The 13847-nt window shown below is 34.4% G+C and overlaps 2 protein-coding genes across 13 annotated transcripts in view; one reads left to right on the plus strand and one right to left on the minus strand.

The window, feature by feature from the left end:
• Positions 1-13823, minus strand: part of LOC125669606 (katanin-interacting protein-like) — a 54591-nt gene extending 40768 nt beyond the window's left edge. For 6 of the 10 annotated variants that reach the window (XM_056162618.1, XM_056162614.1, XM_056162616.1 and 3 more), the window contains exons 1-11: positions 13686-13807; positions 12058-12116; positions 10585-10652; positions 8835-9022; positions 8466-8651; positions 8137-8204; positions 6410-6655; positions 5516-5581; positions 5236-5292; positions 2631-2799; positions 1158-1277 (exon numbers count right to left, since the gene is read on the minus strand). In XM_056162618.1, coding sequence (XP_056018593.1) covers positions 1158-1277; positions 2631-2799; positions 5236-5292; positions 5516-5581; positions 6410-6655; positions 8137-8204; positions 8466-8651; positions 8835-9022; positions 10585-10652; positions 12058-12116; positions 13686-13692 — 1234 coding nt within the window. In that variant the 5' untranslated portion in view covers positions 13693-13807. Of the gene's footprint in view, positions 1-1157; positions 1278-2630; positions 2800-5235; positions 5293-5515; positions 5582-6409; positions 6656-8136; positions 8205-8465; positions 8652-8834; positions 9023-10584; positions 10653-12057; positions 12117-13685 lie in introns of all 10 variants that reach the window. The other 4 variants (XM_056162619.1, XM_056162617.1, XM_056162613.1 and 1 more) reach the window with 2 other exon arrangements.
• A 3-nt stretch (positions 13824-13826) lies between these two features.
• LOC125671858 (tRNA-splicing endonuclease subunit Sen54-like) overlaps positions 13827-13847 on the plus strand; it is a 17118-nt gene continuing 17097 nt past the window's right edge. For 2 of the 3 annotated variants that reach the window (XR_007368761.2, XM_056162620.1), the window contains exon 1: position 13847. This exon is cut by the window's right edge and continues 123 nt beyond it. The gene's annotated coding sequence lies outside the window, so the exon portion shown is untranslated. The other variant, XM_048907843.2, reaches the window with a different exon arrangement.

The raw sequence follows: 13847 nt of genomic DNA on the forward strand, positions 1-13847 counted from the left end.
TTGATGTTGCAATACTGATTGTAAATAGTGTTACAGCAATCACATATTTACAACCAGTCAACACATAAAGACCCAGGCATCTTTCATGTATCCCAAAATAAGTAATTTCATACAGAACATAAATATCAATGATTTTGATTTTACATAACACTGTGAAAGTGTGACTGGATCTAGACAAACTGATGGAGAGACCCCATATGAAGTGACCTCTGTCATTTAAACGTACATGCATTTATAGCTTAGGCAAAAAAAAAAATAATTGTGTAGTTTCGGTTTCCAGACCTACCCTATTTTTCAATTCCAGACCCTAATTTTGATGACTTCCTGAGTGAGAATTGCATGCTTTTAATTTATCAGTGATTGGGAAGGACATGCGCCCTGCGCCATAGTCCCATGCAGGTGAAAATTGGTGCATTAAATTATCTAATTCAATGCGCCAAAGTGTGCATTCATTATCGATTGTAACTTACGTTTTTTTCTCAAGAATGAATTGGGTACGACTTACTTATTTTTTGTACTTTCATTTTTAATTCCTATGTATTCTGATACACCGAATCTCATTGGTTGAAGCAATACAAATCAAAATAAATAACCAATAAACTATTTCCTCTTACATCACATCTCATCACGTCTTCTCATGCTTATACTCAATTACCTTAGCGTTTAAGCTTCAGAAGTCCAAGGACTGATATAGAAACGACAGAAAGTGAAAAAAAAAACAAGACCGTCTTCAAATACCAATGCCAATAAACGCAATGATACCATGGAGAAGGGGACATTGAAACAAAGAAGAAAAATTTTCAAGAGTGGTGGAAAAGATCTGGTCATGGTTCAGAGTTTGAATTAAACAATGTTCCACTGCACATTTGCTATTTATTGAAAATGGTCATTCAAAATATGTTGATGGCCCATTAAATCTAAATATGACCCATTGAAAACTTGAAACGTGGGGCCATGGTCCCATAGGCCATTTTGGCCTTCCCAATCACTGATTTATCATCAAATATCAATTGGAGTTACACACCTTTTTCATACTTCATCCACAATTTTTTTTTTTTTAAATCTGACCTACCTACCTATCCTATTTCTGTAAAGTATGGAATAGGAACCATAACTACAATTTTTTGGCCTTACATAGACACTATAAAAACTCTTACTTGATTGGAGAGTGGAGGCGGGTCTGGGTTTGGCTGGCTCTTTCCTCTTGGATTTGAATTCACTTAAATCCTCATCCAGATTTTTCTTTCTTGAAGCTGCCAAATTCTTCTGAACTTTAGCTGTAACCAGGTAAATGAGAATCTCAAGCTTGTTCATTCAAATGTCTGCATATCTAAGATCATGACACATAATTATCAAAATCACAAGTATATCTGTTCTTTGAAATGCAGATTCTTTTAATAATAATTGTTTGACACTCCTTTCATCAATAACAAAAATTGGCAGATTCAACAAATACATTTAGACGACAAATGCTACTATGATCCCTGTGACAGTGTAACAGTTGATGTTAATATTGTAATGCTAATACGTGATCCCTGCGACAGTGTTGATATTAATATTGTAATGCTAATACATGCAGATCCCTGCAACAGTGTAATTTCTTGGATTGCCATTGTATATCTTAAATGCATTTTAAATATTCTGTGCAAAATTTATGATTGCATACATAGCATAAATTAAACCCATGTGAGCATAAATTAATCCCATGTGAGCGTAAATTAATCCAAGACGAGCATAAATTGATCCCATGTGAGCATAAATTGATCTCATGTGAGCATAAATTAATCTCATGTGAGCATAAATTAATCTCATATCAGCATAAATTGATCTCATGTGAGTATAAATTAATCCCATGTGAGCATAAATTAATCTCATGTGGAAAAAGTACATTTTCAGTATGTCCGTACAGTGCATTACATTTGGTTGGATGTGTATTGTTTAACGTTTCACTCAAGAATCTCTCATTCATAAGAAGATGTCACCATTGCAGGTGAAGTGCTGCAAAATTTAGGCCTATGATCAGGACTTACGGCCTTTCAGCAGGGAGGGATCTTTATCACGCCACACCTGCTGTGACATGGGGCTTTTGCGGTCTCATCCAAAAGACCGCCCCATTTAGTCACCTCTTATGACAAGCTAGGGGTTCTAGGGACCTATTCTAACCTGGATCCCCAAGGGTAATATTACATTTGTACAAGACCCCTGTGACAGCGTTAAGATTGTAATGTTAATACATGACCTCTGTGTTGGTATTGTAATGCTAATATATGAACTCTGTGTTGGTATTGTAATGCTAATATATGACCTCTGTGTTGGTATTGTAATGCTAATACATGACCTCTGCGTTGGTATTGTAATGCTAATTAGGTGCACACAGCCTATATATACAACTACTGCAGATACACATTAAGAATTGAAGAAGTCTGTACTCCAATGGAATAAAATACAAACAATATTGAGATTTATTACATGCAATAAAATACAAACAATATTGAGATTTATTACATGCAATATCTACAAATATTTACATGTAAATAAATACAGGTTTATTCCAGAGAAGCTTTAGCCTATTCAGGAGTCCCATTTTTTTTTTATTTTAGGATAGATCAATCATTTTAGAAAAAACTTACACTTAGTAGGAGGTTTATCTAGCTCTAAAACAATAGTATCTGTGGGTTTAAAAGAGGGTGGTTTGCGTTTGTCCCTGTTGTCCAAACACACGCTGTCCATAGCTGGGACCAAGTCCTCCTCAATATCCTCCTCAGCAATGGGGGATGCCCGCCCCGATTCTCCCTCATCCTGTTAGACACGTACACAACTACCATGTAAATCACAACATACAATCAATAGTTTTATATAACACTTAAAGCAGTATCGTATTTTCATCAACTAATCAATCAAAGGAAACATCATTCCTTTAAACATAACCACACCACCCATCTGTTGCTCATTGGATCCATCACACAAAATGTTGAATCCAGATCACCCACAGCTTCAAATTCAATAAGATATGAAGTTTTATCTTCAAACATTTTGTGGAGAGTGAAAAGAAAATTGTTCCCATCTGGATGTACAAACACACGGGGTTAATTACTTGTTGCCTCTAGTAAGTAAATTTAATAGCATACATTTTTATTTATTTGAACAATTTTTCAAAGAATTTCTTTGACTTCATTATCTTCGAATGAAAATTTTACCCATAAAAAAAATCTTCAAATGAAAATATATGACAGTAACTTCACATCCAACAATAATATCAAAAGTAACAATTGTTGATAAGTACTGAATCCATTCTATAATATCTGATACCTATAAATCATATGTTCTAAGAAGTTTATTCACAAAGATTTCTTTTTCAAACTACTGATTTCAAAAACATGCTGTAAAATTCATATAAAGAAACCATTACACGTACAGTCGCACATAATGACACATGTATAAAATATGTCTATAATTGAAAGACTCAGTACTGGGAAATGCACAAATTTTAAACATAACTGAATATCATAATACAATGGAAATCACTCCAACTTCTGTTAATTTGGGAATAACATCATGCAAACAGATTACATTGATAACATACAAAAATTAAAACAAAACTGTAGTTCCATGCACTTAGAGATAGTAAAATGCATAGATTTGCTATAATGGATTTTTTTTAAGTTACTATATCATTGTTCAAACCCCTCCCATTTCTTTAATGCCTGCCAATGTAAATCAAGTATATGTATTACAAGAAGAGCAAAGAAAGCTCAAATTTCATAGCTCATCATCATTCTGAAAACTCTTCTGATTTCTAGTACACTTTGTATTGTGTATTTCATGTTTGACAAAACAATTATTCCTATAATACTGTACTTGAAGTCAAAATCACTCATAAAATAAACCAAGCAATGTGAAAATGCTATTACTAAGCATAATTAGCGGTCCCATGTATGTACAGTGTACGTAACCTACAGACTCTCAGTCCGTTATACTGAGCACGATCAGCTGTCCCATGTATGTACAGTGTACGTAACCTACAGACTCTTAGTCCATTATACTGAGCACGATTAGCTGTCCCGTGTATGTACAGTGTACGTAACCTACAGACTCTTAGTCCATTATACTGAGCACGATTAGCTGTCCCGTGTATGTACAGTGTATGTAACCTACAGACTCTTAGTCCATTATACTGAGCACGATTAGCTGTCCCGTGTATGTACAGTGTACGTGTACGTAACCTACAGACTCTTAGTCCATTATACTGAGCACGATTAGCTGTCCCGTGTATGTACAGTGTACGTGTACGTAACCTACAGACTCTTAGTCCATTATACTGAGCACGATTAGCTGTCCCATGTATGTACAGTGTACGTAACCTACAGACTCTTAGTCCGTTATACGCATTCTAAATGATGAACACAAACTGCCCGATTCCAAGACACTAAACAATGGCAGTTTACATTAGTTCTATAATATGGAGAAGAGAGAGTGATCCAACACTCAAAACTGGGTGGACAGGACTTTAAGCTAAAAAGTGTGCAGTGTCTCTTTGGATCACGTTATTGTAATGATAATTATGTACTCCCTTATGCATCTTTAGATACACATTTTTGAAATGATGAATGTATTCCAAATTATCAAAAAGATAAACATATATTGAAATTATTTTTAGTGTACACAATTTTTGTCCGTGATATGGTTGATCCCTTTCCACGAAAATGAGCGTTGATGCATTGTGATGTCATCAGTTTCAAAGAGAAGTGATCTGGATTCAGACCACCACAGTGTGGTAATCCGGAATGTCAGATAACACTCTGTAAATTTAACAGTATTCAGACACGGATTGTTGATGGGTATACATGTACATGTATAATAAAAGAAAATCACTTATGGCCACTAATTCAAGAACATTACAACAATGAACTCAGCTTGTAGTCATATTTTTTATCACAGTGAATGCCTTGTACCCTTTAAGAAATTGTCCCCAGTACCCTTTAAGAAATTGTCCCCAGTAAGTAAGCCCATTTTACTATCTGACATATCAAACAAAATTCGACTATATGCTCCAGGATGACATAATGCAATTCCACTGTGCTTGAGGATGATGTAATAATGCATGAGTATATTCATTAATTGTAAATAACATTTCTGATATTAACTGATGTGATATGAAATATTGCATTTAAAGACCATGTCATATTTGTAACAAAAACCTGAAAATATACATGCAGATACATGTATTTACTAGACCTGTGACCAGCCATTTTGGTCAATGCATTCTGGGATTTCCTCTTCAACTGACAAATCCTACATAAGAATTTTAAAACACCTGCGTTTTCACTATGCATGCACTTTCATCTTTTCTTCCTGCTTTACCCTCCAGATTCATAGGAATTTATAAAAAAAATTCTTAATTGTATTTTCATGTTACATGCAGAATGATATATTTTCAACTTAATATGTATATTTGTGATAATTCAAACTTTCTAAGCATTTTAATTTCAATTATCAAAAGAAAATTTTTCCTTACACTGCTAACTTCCTTGGCCAAGCTCTCTTGTAGATTTCTATTCATTGCCAGGCTCTGTCGAAGTTTCTGTCAAATAAACAGGATTCTTACAATATAAGACACTTAACAAACAATGCATTGATTCTCACTGTCAAATAGAATAATCTTTCTGTGATATACATGTATAAAATTCACACAAACAGTTTTTGAAAATATTACTCAATGCTTACAATCAATATGAGGAAAATAATTTTTTTTTAGAAATAAATTTTTCATGCTACCATTTCCTTTAGCAGGTTTAGAAATAACTATTTTAATCTGCTAGTGTCTATATAAATCCCAACATTTATACTGAGTAGCATCTGTGTATATTGTGGAGTCTTTATTTCACGTGAGTACTTAATAATACTGTGAAATGATTTGTACAGTCAAATCGAAAGAACAAGAATTTGAGAATGAACTGTTAATCTAGAGTATTGAACAGGTATTTCATCAATATATAAAAATAGAAGGAAATAATTTTATTTCGTAAGTGGTCCTCCTTGTTAAATTGTGTGATATAATTCCTCACATGATATAGAAATATTGCAGTCTAGTCCGATACAGATTATTTGCTGACAACATTACATGGCACAGATACTAACATTGAATGTTTCACACTAATTTCACAGTAATAAAGTGTCCTGTACACAGCTTTAAATCCCCTTTAAGTTACAATATTGTCAGGGTTTTTCGAACAAAATCAGTTTTCGTCCCTTTAAATATTCCAGTTTGCATAAAAGCTATGGTTATGTTCTTGTCATTGATAAGTCCTTCAGCAAAAGTAGGAAATTGTGAGACTGCAGTGAAAATAAGACTTTACATACTGTATCTGCTTAGAAATCTACCATTCCACCCTCCTCAGAGGAAGCTTACCTTGATGTCAGCTATACTGAGCATGAGTTTTTCATTCTCCTCTTCTGATTCTGACTCTGACTCGGGTGGTGGGGGTTTGGATTTAGTTGATTTCCTCTGTTGAACAGCTGGTGCTGAGTGAGTCTTTTTGAGTTCTGGCTTTGATGGAACACTTTTTGGCGGAGAATTCTTAACTGGTGACTTATTGAACTTGGAAGCATCGATTTCTATCTCACTATCAGAATCTTCATCCTCATATGAATCAAACTGAAAGTTACATCGACATTCACACTTTAAATATTCTATATAACAGTACATGTATATCTATCTTCTATACATACATATATATAAATATATTTTATTTCTGATTAACATATATATACATATATATATAAAGCACTATAATCCAACAGCACTCAACATCCAAAGTGTCGGATCTAATAGTAGATACAAGGTCAAATAATAAATGAGGAAGGGACAGGTCGTCCTGAAAATTTGACAATTCAGTTGTTCGTGTTGTTGGTCATTTTTAGTCCTTTATATATATTTAAACATACATATACATATATATATCTAAATAGAAAGAGTTGATATCACACAAATATTGTATTCAACATGTGTGTGCAGGGACTGAAATTAATTTCCAACTAGCAAAATTGAGCTTTTACTAGCATTTTTCAATCGATTACTGTTTTACATGAATTTAAGAAAACAAGCATGTCTCTTTATCAAAATTTTGGGAAAATCTTTTAAAATCTCCTTTAAAGTGCAATAATAAAAATAAGATTGCGAATTCTTTCATTTAAAATTCAATGAATTATCAGACAACATGCATGGTGCGGGTCATACGGTACACTTGTGTGGCGTACTCGCTGTCCAGAGATCTACCACCTATTTACAGCATCATGTGGATTGAAATATTGAATACTGTTTGCGCCAATTCAAACTATACGTTCAAAACTTTTGGAAATTTCATCTAAAAAAATTCTAGTTGAAAAGAAAACCCCGCGAACTCGAAGTGTTTGACTATAGAGTACAGAAGGACACCACGTAAACAGTCACACACTGTCATGTGTTGTTTCATGTAGACACGGACGAGATCAATATGCTTGCTATTTACACCAGACGTCTCCGAGACGTCCGAAGTAGGCCATCTTCGACATCACTGACTGAGATGACCTTGGCCTTAGTTATTTATTCGATCCACGTTTACTTTTTCAATACTTGTATATTCATTCTGTAAAGCATTTCTATGCACAAGACAAAATTATTGTAAACTTCAAAGTACAGCCAATAAACCGAGGAAATCCGGGAAAAAGATCGGGGTTTTTTCACTCGCAAAAAGTTGCGATCACTTGTGATTTTTTACTCGCAAATTCAATTTTTAACTCGCATTTAGCGAGTATTTCCCCTTAATTTCGTTGCCTGGTGTGTGTGTGTGCGCACATGTACATAGCAAATGGTTACTTTAAAAACAAATTAGTGAACATGTACAGATGTTTTATATTCACAGTGATATTTTCTGAAGAGCTGATCCATGTTTGCAGTTCTACAGATATCTCTTCATTACAATAAGACAAGTATCATATAAATATTAAAAAAAAATTAACTATTTATCAAACTTAAATCAACGTCCTGAATGAATTTTAACTTCAGTTCACCCCAGTAAAAAACCTATATCAGGGGGAAACTAACATCAAACATACATGTAAAAGTATAACACCCCTCAAGGCTATAGCAAAGAGTACCTTCTTATGTTTTCTATCCTCTTCTTCACTGTCCTCAAAGTCATCCTCATAATTTCCTGTCACTATCTCTACATGAATAAAACCAACATTTATTTACCTTACTGTGATGCATTTTTGTACGAAAAGAAATTGCTGTTCTTATTTGAGCAATTATAATGACATAAAAAGATTAAATTGCTCTAATAAGACCATAGACTCTATTTATGATAGTGCTATTGCATGTTTTTGTTGAGTAATGTAATTGTGTCAATGTCATTACTTTTACAGTATCAAATTACACTGTAGACAGTAAACTGACTGAAGACACTAAAGTGAAGCTCCTTCCTTACCCGGGGCTTTTAAGTGACATTTTTCCCCGCGCTCTGTTTTAATGTTGACCGATCCTGCCATCCAGTTCCTCCGACGTTCACGGGCAGGCGCCGTTTTAACTCGTTTTTTCTCCTCCATCCTCCGCTTCTCATCTGCAGCCAGTCTATCAAGATCTCTGTGATCTATTACGTTTTTATGATGAATGTCTATAACACAAACAATACAAATCAACTTAAGACATCCTATCTTTACAGTCATGTAATGCATTTACAAAGACAGATGCTTCTATTTCTTTACAAACATTATGCACTGTGCATGTGTTTCTTTCTATATTGCTAATCATAGGGAGTTGAAATCATTGTAAGCAGAACATTTTGTTTTGAGATTACCACCAGCGGTCTTGAGTCTCTGCCTCTCTGTAGCTGGCTCCGGTGAATCCATGCTCTCTTCATTGCGAGATGACCCCCTTTGCTGCTTTCTTCCTGCATTGGCACCACTTACATAAATAGAGAACCCTTGTTCCTTTCTTTCATTGTCTATCTGTTTCTTACTCTTCTTTCTCATTTTCTTCAGCAGTCTGAAAGCAGCATTTTCTTCAATAATTAGATTAAGATTCAGTGTTTGACTATAGATACATTGGGGAGGGGGTGGGGGTAGCATTATAACAGATCTGGGGAGTACTGGACTTAGAACACTCCTGGCATGCTATACAAGAGAAAAAACCTACCAACTCAAATTTTATGAAAATTTAATTGTAACAGAAAAACTAGATGTGTCAATGACACAAATGCCCCAGTTGACATTCAAGTTAAAAATATTCAAGTCCAAGGATGTGAAAATAACACCAAGTGCAAATGATACAAAAACAGAATACCACATTGGTACTTTGTTTTCTTGAATCAGTTGTAAAGAGAATTGAATTACATTACTTTTTTCATGTTTTAAGAACATAGAAGTGCAAGGTGGACCAAATAATGAATTGTTCAGATATTAATTACTTAATTACTAAGGAAAATGAAACTTGATCTGTAATTTATTATGGTAAAGGTACATACTAAATATCTGCTAAAAGAACATCAGAAAAAACAAATGTGTCAAAGTGACACGAATGCCCCCACCAAAGGGTATTAACTCTGCCAAAAGTTATCTGACTAAACCCTTGTACATACTTCACCTGCACATTTTTAGGATTTATATCTACATGTATATCCCAAATCTGAATTCAAAATCTCCATGTCTGAATGAGATAAAGAGTACAAACTGAATTGTTTGAAAAGTTTTAAAAGTCCAAGTGGCTTAACTCTTCCAAAAATTATTCGACCGGAACCAAATATGAACTTGATCTGCATATTTCAGGAAGTATCTATATCTCAAATTTCAATTCAAAATGTCCATGTATGACTGATATAATGAAAATGCATTGTTTGAAATTTTCTAAGCCCAAGGGGTACAACTCTGTCAAAAGAAAATTATTCAGTCAGAGCCAATTAAAAATCTTATCATGATATTCTCATGATGAATCTATATAGTACCACATTTCAGTTAAAAATGTGCCTCTGTAGCAGAGATAATGAATGGAAACTGAATTATAATGGAAAAGGGTGGCACTATATGCCCCAGGTATTTCATGGAAAATAGAAATTCCAGTTAAACAATGAATAACTAGAAATTTTCAAAGACTATGGCCAATAACTTTCATAAAAATAGGTGAATTGACACGAAACTTCAACTTGATCTTAAGCGACATACCCAGCAAAGTAAAGGTGCAGAAAACTATGATGGAATGACAGAAAGGAGGGGGTAACACTCGAAGTCTTAATCATTTCATGATGGGGGTATAAAAAAAATTCTATTACAACTTTTCATAATTACCATTTATCATTGTAAGTGTACATACAAAGTGGATTTAAAGTGGGATTCATATTTTAGCATTTTTGGCAATGAAGCAAGAGTGTAAATTAATGGCTAATGGTTGCACTAAAATATGAAAATTTCTCTTTATTCATCATCATGGATATGGAAAAAGTGCTAAATCATGATAATGCAAAACAGCGTATCAGCTCCAATTGTGCAGAATTTTAAATACTCTGAAATAAGTACTAATGCAGCATATTTTACCGTTTAAAGAGTTATAAATACCTGTTTCTCTCCTGCAACAGAACTAGATAATCTTCGTATCCAGGTAACACTTCTTGCAAAGCTGCTTTCTATGTTAAAGTAAAAAAAAAGTAATGTAATAGTGGAACAAAACACAATGCAAGAAATATGTTACTTCAATATTGAATGTATTTCCAACAATTACATTTATCATTAGTTATAGTGTACATGCACATGCAAATTACATTTGACCGTAAATCAAAAATCTATGTCTTTCCTCTTTTAAACCAACCAAAAAAATTCCTCTCATAACAAAAGTATATCCTGGAATCGTTCAGGGAAATGTTATGTATCCATGAAAAGATCAGCCATGCAAAAACTTGTAAAAATGATCTGCTCATTGAACATCATTGCATTGTATTACCAATTTTTCAAAGATTTTTAGCCAAAAAATAAAATATTTTCCCTCCCTACCTAACATATCAAACTGGTTAGTCTCAAAAGGGACACAAGCAAAATTCCATTGAGTTTGATCAAATTAAAGCACCTTTGAGCGTACATAGTGTTTGAAAAGGGTGCTATATAAATATGGTATTATTATCAATGAATTATCATTGATTTAGCATCGACAAATTGCATATTGACAAGGACACACAAATACTTAGTATACTATAGGGGTGCAATGATACGCTTACCTCACGATACGATACGTATCACAATACAGACCTCACGATACGATACGTATCGCGATACACAGAAGATACTAAGAATAATAACCAATTACATTGATTTTGGTATCATTTAATGTCTCTTTAAAGCTGCATATTTTTCTGTCCTGGATGGGTGCTTGTATTTCGGTTCCAGTGTTGATAACATTTGTTTGAACCCCTCACTCTCAACAATCGAATATGGCCGCATGTCCGTTGCAATAAATATTTCAATTGAACGTGATATATTCATTGACTGGGGCGAGTTTATTGGCATCTTAACTTTTATAGCATCTTGCAGGCGCATTTGTGAATGTGTAGGAACCTTCTTCCGAGTGACAGACAAATCGATGCAGGGGTGATGCCTTTTCATGTGTGTTGTCATGTTCGAAGTGTTCCCCGATTTGTACGACACATCAGAAAAACAGTGCTTGCAAGTTGTAACATTGGAAACAGGGACTTGCTTACCGTTTTCTGTTGTTTTTCGGAAACCGAAGTGCTCCCATATGGAAGATTTATGGCTTGCTGGAGGAGCAATTAATTCAACAGAACCACGTTTTCCACTACCGGAAGCCATTTTTACAACGTAAATTTAGAACCAAAGCGGACAATTCATATAAATCCGGACCGAGAATACCGAACCGAGGTACAGTATGGCATATCGAGAATCGAACCGTAGCATAATATTATCCAGATATACCGTCTCACGGTTTATCGTTGCACCCTTACTTAGTATACTAATAGTTAATAAATTGCTAATAAAAGTAAGTCATTATCTATGATCATACTTGCAATCAATCACACTTACCTGCAAATTCTTTTTCTGTTCCTCAGTACTAGGAATTTTTTTCTTAGAATATCCATGTCCTATTAAAAAAAAAACCCCACGCACTTGTAAATCGTAGTTATAAATATTCTTCGTCCTATATACTCTCTTTCAAAATGATGACAGAAATCCTCAATAGAAAAAAATCTTTTCTTACATACTTTCACCACAATCAACAAGAATTAGGAAATTCTCTTTGTGTAGGACACCACATCATCATGGTGCACGGCAGGTGGTTAGAAGAGTGTTATACCGAGCAAAGCTCGGACGGACCTAAGGCCCGTCCGCGAAGCAAGGCTCTAAAGGTAACACGTATGTAAAAGAAAAAATGAGAAAATCAGCAAATGAATAGAGATAATCTCTACATACGTTCACTGAAAATTTTATGATCCATATGGGCGCCGCCATATTGCTTTGCTAATTAGTTGCTTCTAGAGTTATTCATGTTTTAATTTTGAATGCCAAAAATACAAGACTGACGTGTAATGTGTAATTGAAACACCCAGTTTTTTAAAAATGAATTGTGTAATTATCATTGTAACAGTTTTTAGCCAATCATTAGATAGAAAAACAGTAATACGACTAAATAGATGAACGAGTTCATGAGTTTCATTAAATAAGAATATACGATATACTTCCTACTTTTTTGCAATTTTGAATTTAGTGGTTAATTTTGTTTAGTTTAACGGCCTTTTTTAATTGCAAACAGGGTGTATTGTTGTTTATAATTGTTTACTTTGAAAGAGAAAAAAGTCGAGGCTACATGTGACGTCACAATGCATGGTTTACGTCGCCTTGCGTTTCATTTCCCGCGTAAAATGAATAGGCGGATCATATAGAACTGTTATGCCCATATATCCCCTTTAATATTGAAATGTTACTGAGTATTTAGCGCAAGCAAAATTTCATTAAAAATTTATATTTTTAAATGAATCATTATCTACCGTATTTAACGGAATCATGATTATCACTTGGGACACACTAATGACCATTTCATGCTTCGCTCGGTCCAACGGTCACACCGTATACATATTATTTTAAACCAATTGCGTATAACAATGACCATTTTAAAAACTTCAGTGTGCTTTGAAGTAAGGCAATACATGATGAAATCTACCAGGAATCGAACCCAGGACCCCTGCATTACTAGTCAGGTGCTCGAACCACTGAGCTATCCAGGCCAATATCCATAGTCCATATAGCCCTAATTACTACATTCCTCCCTCATTAATTTATCTTCGCCCTCCAAGACACACACAACCCTGGTTCTTTTCAAATCCAGGGGTGGTCAACGGCACCAAATGTAGTATATGAGAGAGGAGAAAATCTTGGATGGATCTGGAATCGAACCCAGGACCTCTAACCACTGAGCTATCCAGGCCGATATCCACGGTCATTATAGCCCTAATTACTACACAATTATGGCCATGAACTAAAAAACTGACCGGTAATTAGATTCTACAGTTGATTTCATAGTCGTTAGAATGGTAATTTCAGATTCTGCATGTTGCATATATCGAGATTTCAACAATTGGTGCATTCTTCAATTCTTTTCCCTAGAAACATTCTGTTTTAAATATTTCTTAGTCTAGACACTTTTAAGAACTTACTATCCATTGTTGCATACACTTCGTCACTCTAGTTTGTGTAATTATGACTTCAACTTGTTGCTGTTTGGTGTAGTTTACATTGACATTCCTCCATTGAGAAATGTTTGTTCACAGAGCATGCGTGTGATCTAAGTCACAAATAATCTTCAGATCGCGTTTTAT

Source organism: Ostrea edulis, chromosome 4, assembly GCF_947568905.1.
Source record: "Ostrea edulis chromosome 4, xbOstEdul1.1, whole genome shotgun sequence".
NCBI classification, from domain to species: domain Eukaryota; kingdom Metazoa; phylum Mollusca; class Bivalvia; order Ostreida; family Ostreidae; genus Ostrea; species Ostrea edulis.